The sequence below is a fragment of the Ammospiza caudacuta genome, chromosome 1, assembly GCF_027887145.1.
Source record: "Ammospiza caudacuta isolate bAmmCau1 chromosome 1, bAmmCau1.pri, whole genome shotgun sequence".
Taxonomy (NCBI): Eukaryota; Metazoa; Chordata; class Aves; order Passeriformes; family Passerellidae; genus Ammospiza; species Ammospiza caudacuta.
Window position 1 is genome coordinate 94,638,455 of NC_080593.1, and position 6,961 is coordinate 94,645,415.

General features: G+C 49.1%; 1 protein-coding gene across 1 annotated transcript in view; it reads right to left on the bottom strand.

Annotated features, from left to right (window-relative positions):
• Positions 1–6,315, bottom strand: part of PARD6G (par-6 family cell polarity regulator gamma) — a 64,741-nt gene extending 58,426 nt beyond the window's left edge. Inside the window, exon 1 of the mRNA XM_058809983.1 lies at positions 6,092–6,315. Coding sequence (XP_058665966.1) covers positions 6,092–6,163 — 72 coding nt within the window. The 5' untranslated portion in view covers positions 6,164–6,315. The remainder of the gene's footprint in view (positions 1–6,091) is intronic.
• Positions 6,316–6,961: the final 646 nt, after the last annotated feature.

Sequence of the window (6,961 nt, forward strand, 5' to 3'; positions counted from 1 at the left end):
GAAGGGCAGCAAGCACGCACAGGACCTGCTGCTGTGGCTCAGCTGAAAGCTGTGCTCACTTTCTCTCATGGCACCTAGCAGACAGACTTAGGGTTACTAGCTATGACCACTTCAGAAAGCTATCCTACTATGAAGAACAAAGATTTGTTTGTAATGAGAGAGGAACCAGGAGTTTAGTAGGTGCTATTTAGCACATCAGAATAAGCACAATACCTGCTGTGAAAAGCCCAGCAAATTGGGAGGGAAAGGAACAGAGGCAACACTTCTTAAGAGATTAATGTTTACAGTCTCTTTCTCTTGACACGTTTTGCAACAATCCAGACTGTCTCAAGTTGCTATTACTGTGGCACACTATCTTTATTTGAGAGGGGGAAGAACTGCAGTTTTCTGAGTCCGTGCCACATTTGGTTTGCATATAATCGAATATGTTTTCAAGCTCAAAAACAGAAGTTAAATCAGATGGTTACAGGGCTTTTTACTGCACTTATTTTAGTTTTATGCCAGGTATGAAAAGTATGACTTTAACTTGGAAGAATCTAAAGTACTGCTTAAAATCTTTAAGCAGACTTAAAGTCTGTTTTAAGATTCTGTAGCATTTTAAGAGCGCTGGTTTTTGATCTATTTTGAAGCGTGCTACACATGGAAAACTTTTCTTAAAACTTCAGAAGGCCTGTACAGCTTCAGGGTTAGAGTGAAATCAAAGTACACAAGGCTGGAAAACACAATTTGCAGACCTCTGTCAGTTAACACCAGACAGTGCAGAACCAGACCTTTAAAATCTCTTTAGAGGGGGCTATTAAAAGTAAGCTTGCTCTTTCTGCTATTGCTGTAGTTTTAACACTGCTTGATGCTACACTTTATACATTTCAAATACACAGTGTGTGTACATACACTGCCATAGCTGAACAGTCATGTCCAGCAACAACCATGCAACACCAGCAACTTTGGCAGGGAGGGAGATGCAAAAGGTTTTAACCATCAATCTTTATGGAACAGCACAGGCACACTTCTTCTAAGAAGAGGGGAACAAAGCACCCACAAACTGTTTGAATGCTACATGTATCTACCAGCTGGGCAGGCTTGCTACAACACTGACTGCTACCCAAGCCTCAGACCAAAACAGTCTTTCAGCTGTGAGTGACTTCGTAAGAGCATGGAGCGCAGCTCCAAACATGCTTTTTGAACACCATAGCAGTATCATGTCTACTCAGGACACATCAGAAAATGATTGAAAATGTATTGATAATCCATTTGCAGCACCCATCTAAACATCAACATTCAATGAAAGTCAAAACAGGATAGGAAAAGAGAGTATTAAAAATATGGTTACAATTAACTGGTTCTATTTATCTTAATGGGTTTGTTTATAGCAGTAGGATGTTAGTCACGTTATTGTTAATTTGTAAATCAGTTTGCAATGCAAGGAAACATGACACCATTAGTAAGGCAGAAATGTGACAGTCAGCACGTGAGTCAGGTAGCTGTGCTTTTACAAACCCCAGCCACTATCAAAAGTTCCATTGTCCGAGAGGGCTCATCAACAACAAAGGGTTCTTCTGCACAGCACTTTTATCAGGGAACGACGAGCACATTTAGCCAACTTTGAAATCATGAAAATTAGTTCTTACTAGTACATACAGTTCACAGGAGTTCATATAGTAGTAACAGAAAAACAGTACTCTGATGCTTTTAAGCCAGAAACATGGACCTGACAGTTTCAAAGTAAAAAAAAAAACCCAAACACACTTTCACAAACAATTCATAGTGCTATCATTTAAAGGTCCGGGGCAATCTTATACTTCTACTATTCCAAAATTTATAAGAGATTGGAAAAGAAATACACATTTGGGCTGGTAGTTACCCTCCCATTTGAAAAACTGCATACAGTATTCAAGGGAAGAAAAAAATAAAATCTCTTTTCACTCTGAGCAAGACAAAAGAAGATTGGCTACATGGAGTTAGAATTCAAGAGAACTTCCACCATTAATGTAGGAATTCCTACTTTAAAAGCATTTGTTCTCCTGTAGGCTTATATTCGTGGGCAAAGAAGCCTGTAACGTCTCTGTAAAGCTAAAGACAGAAAATTAAAAATAGGTTAAGAACTCTGCCTATGGCCACAAGATCCCAAACAAAACAAACACAAAAAGCCCCACACACTGCAGGCACTGGAGCTCTTGGTAAAAGGGAAAAAGGGGGAGAGAAAGGGTCATCTGGAAACCTTTTCAGAGATTAGAGGCAGTTTCTTGAGAGGGGACAGATACTTCACTTGTCACCCAACAGAGAAAAGGAGCCAGTGAGAACTGGACACATGAGAATACACAGTTGTTCTAAGCCAGCAAGCTAATGTGTTTTCAGATCCAGTCTAAAAGGGCTGAAACATTAATCCTGAGCTACAGAGACAACACCTAGATAAGAACGGAGCTTCTAATTTATTTTGTCATGAAAGATAGGATAGAAGGGCTAAGGTATAATTACAATTCAATTAATATTTTCTTATGACGTGTGCCAACTTCTAAGCAGGTTTTTCTTTACCCTTCCTCTTTTCTATCTAGCAATAAGCTTTTAAGTGTTTTGATTTTAGGGCCAGCTCTCTGAGGATGAGGGTGACAAGGGAAAAAAGCAGGGAGCTGGACAGAAGGGAACTTCTTAAAGAAGACAACTGCAGCAATTTCCACCACTGCCGTGTCTGAAGCAGAGGTGTGCACAGATGGCAGAGGGTTTTCCCCTTCAGCATTTGCTGCAGCACAGAGACCCCATTAAGCTTTTGTAGCACCTTACAGTCACCCAGAGAAAAGTGACCTGGCACACACAAAAAGGTACAGGGAAGTGCCACAAAGCTCATCCTTCTGCAATGACAGAGTCAGGGAATAGATCACTGCCAGTGTCCCCCCACGAAGTCACAGACATGAAAAATCCATGGACACAAGAGTGGTGAGCTGAAGCATGCTCTGGGCCATGTTCCCAGCAGGGGTGATGGGTCAGGCTAGGTTCAGCAGAGCTACAGGCTGGTTCAGACCCGCAGAAATCCAATCACCCACAGGCCCACTGGACAGAAAAAGAGGAATACTGACTATAGGTTTTGGCCCAATGGCACAAGAAGGATGTTGAAAACTGGAATGAGTTCAGCCATCAAGATGCTCCCTCCTTCTCCTCCTCCCTCCCCCCCCTACCCCTTCCAACACACAGATACACACACTCCTTGTTTTTAACAAACCTCTGGCACACATCAAGAACCTTATAACTTAAGGATACTTGGGGATTTCCAGAGAAATAGCTTACCCAGCATAGTACTTAGCACTGACAAACTCTCCTCTTTCAATAATCAAGGGCACAAACTGACCTTCAAGAACTTGTTTTTTGGAGAAAATGAAAGAAATTTGGAAAATCCAGAAAAATCAGATTTCACAGGAGCCATTTTTGAATTGTGACTAATGCAAGACACCAGCAGGATGCTGGTTTATCCTTAAGGAAGGAACCACCTGGTTATCATAACAGAGGCAGGGATATCAAAACCCCAGCATCTGCCAACTATCTCCCATCCACACCCCACAACCATTTTTTTTCTCAGAGCTCCTTCGGATCAAACTCACTCTTCAGAGGAGAAAAGCTATTTCACACCACTGTTTAAAAGCAGCACTCTCTCACACTCAGCTCTTCTGCTAAAAGGGATTCCACCTGCCCACAGACTGCCACTTCCCCAGCCTTTGAAAAGCCACCAAGAATCCCTTGATCCCGGGCCAGCAGCATGCCCTGGCGCAGAGGCTGAGCTGCACCCACCTCCGCTCACCTGGCAGCCCGTGCTCCCGGGCGATAGCTGCAAAATCATGAGTTCTCAGACTCAACTTTCAAGTTCTCCGGCAAGCCCAGGCAGGCCTCATACTTACAAAACACAAGCAACTAAGTGTTTAAAAGGTTGGCTATGTAGGGCTACCAAAAGTAGCATTACTGAACCATTTTGTTCACCCAGCCTCAGATAGTCCATGCAGACAAAAAAATCTCAACTCTGTATTTCTAGTTGATTACAGGACAACAACACAGTGATCCACAGGGACAAGGCTGCCAGCATCACAACCCACCCTGTAAGAGCACCGTGTTTTTGTAAGAGTTATCAGGTTTTCATACAGCACCTTGCCAGGTACCATTGGCCAGAGCTTTTCACTGGACCTCCTTCAGATCACTGAAGAGCAACTCTGTGAGAGGGAGGCTGTAAGCTTTACAGGCAAAATAAAACCATCTTGCAATGTCAGCACCGACAGCCAGCTACATCAACAGCCCGGCTGTTATTGTGCCCAAGTCATGCTAACAGTAAAACTCACCAGCACCAGGAAATTCAACAGCACAGCTTCCACTGACACACACTGCAGGGTCACAGATCATTGCCGGGTGTAGGCCCTCAACAGGGCATTTTCAATTTAGCTTCTATTTCAAGTTTTCTTACAATGCAGCAGAGTTCTCCATTTAATTTCTGGGCCACCAGCAGTGACAGCCCTGAGCTACAGAAGGCCTTCAGTCCCACCCATGTAAGTTTATTTTCCTTCCCTCTAAAAATCCTCAATCATACCTAAGCTTACAATCTCCCTGCACATCACTCTGTGTCTATAGAACCAGGTAGGATTCACTTACAGAATTCCTGCAGCTGTAAGGGAAGCTACAAGCTCTTTATTTTCAGGTTGCTTTCTAACAGTTAATAGAACAAACTCAAGCTATGGCAGCATTGAAGTAGAAGAGAGGATGAACTTAAAAATTCTTGCATGTGGTCAAGGCTTTAGTTTAACACTCATAGAATGTAAGGGGTATAATTCAGAAGACGGGATCTGGAGCATTTGGGAGCCACAAGGAATGTTGTGGGTGGGTTACATCTTGGAACCAGTACAAGCTGAACCAAAGCTTTCCAGCTATGGAAGCAAAATGGAACTTTCTAGGCCAGTTGAGCCCTTTCAAGGGACAACAATCGATTAGGAAATAAGGGCCTGAACCCACATTTCAGGGTCCATGTTTAGAAATGATTGGAGGTTCCCTTGGATACAAGGTACTTCTCCCACTGAAGCCATCTCTGCTCCATGTGCTGCTCAAGGCCATTTGATCTGAACACAAATTTTAACAGCAAAAATGGAGAAAAACGAGCAGCACCAAGCAGAGAGTCCCAAGGACATCACCTCCAACACCACCTCAGCAGGTGATCAGGGACTCCGGGAAAGGTTAGCGTTATCCATACTCTTTTCAACTTATACGTTACTTACACCTTGCCTGTATTACATGTATAAAACACGGGCTTTGGGGGAGATTTCTCAGTTTTGCTTAAACGCTACTAATTTTCGCCCTCAGAGGCAAGATTGTGATGTGCTGGTTCAACCGAGAGACCAGAGTCTCTCGACCAGAGCTGAGCACGACCAAGGTCAGGCACAGCCCCCGACACCATCCTTAGGGCGGGCAGCTCCGGCAGCCAGGCCGATCCCGGCTCCTGCCCAGCCCCACCAGCGGGCACAGGCTGCCGTCGGTCCCGGCATCCCGGCACAGGAGCGGGAGGATTCCCTCTGGCAGGTCTCCCTCTGGCTCCTGCGGCTCAAACCTACGGCAGCACCGGCGGGGGGACCCGGCCCTTCTCCCTCCCGGTGCTCCTCTCCTCAGAACGCGTCGGGGCGCCCATCCCGCCTACCGGGAGCCGGTCGGAGCGCTGGGGCGGGAGCGGCACCGCGGCCGCGCCTCCCGGTGCCCCCGGGCCGAGCCCCATCCCGCCCGCCAGGCGAGGCCGGCGGCGCTTCCCGAGCCGCCCCGCGAAGTTACGGCCGGAGTCCCCGCGGCGAAACAAAAGACGGAGCAGGAGCGGCGGGCGGGGAAGGGTCGCGGTCGCGCCGCCGCCTCGGCGGGGCAGGGGCGGCTCGCCGGGAGCTGCGCCCGGAGCGCCGATCCCGCCTCTCCGCCGGCCGCCGCCAGCCCGTACCCGCTCTGCGGGCTGAGCCCGGGACTCGGCTCCGGCCGTACCGGGCGGGGAGGGCACACACGGGGAAAGGGGGCGGGGGGTTCCATTCATTTTCGGGAGCACCGCCGGGCAGGGGCGCTCCCGGCCGAGGCCGCGCCGCGGTCCGCTCACCTTACTCTTCACTTCCACCGCGCTGCACTCCAGATACCGCAGAGTCTGAGATTTGTTGAAACTCCGGTTCATCTTCCCGGCCCCGCTGCCTCCCCTTCCCGCGCCGTCGCCGCCACCGCCTCACACGAGCCGCCGGCCCCGCTCGCGCCGCGCTCCGCTCCCGCCGCGGCCACTTTGTTCCCGGCGCGCGCGCGCCAACGGCAGCGGCGGCGGCCGCAGGGATCCGCGCGGGGCTCGCGCTCCGGCTGGGCCGGCGGCGGGCGGGCGCCTGGGCCCGGCGGGACACGCCCCCGGACACGCCCCTCACAGCCCCGGACACGCCCCGGGTACGCCCCTCACAACCCAGGACACGCCCCCGCTCGGCCCGGACACGCCCCTCCGGTGTGGGAAGCGGCGTCCCGGGCCCCGCTGCCGCCGCCGCTGCCGCGCACGAAGCCCAAAGCGCCCCCGGTGACTCCCCCAGTGTCCCCCCCAGCGCTCGGAGGTGCCCATTGTGCGCCACAAAAGAGACCTGCAGGAACTTTTCCAGACGGCGCTGATTGTTCTTGATAGAGGGTTGGAATCTGGAAAGTGCTGCGAGTCGTTAATTTGAGGCCGCAGATCACCAGGTTCGGGAGGAGAGTTTCCACCACGCCCTCCCTGAAATAAATCGGTGGACTGCCTCCCTCTGCTAGCAGCTCTCACTAATTAGGTTGGCTATTAATTTGAGAATCTCGTAGGAACTTAACTTCTTTACGTCTTCTGCCAAGGATCTTTTTAATTTTAACAGAACTTTTTCCTTCAGTCAGCATCTTTTAGTCACTGGGAGCCTTTGAAAGTGGTGGTTTTTTCCTACACAATCTTGCCCAAAACATCAAGTCGTGATGTACC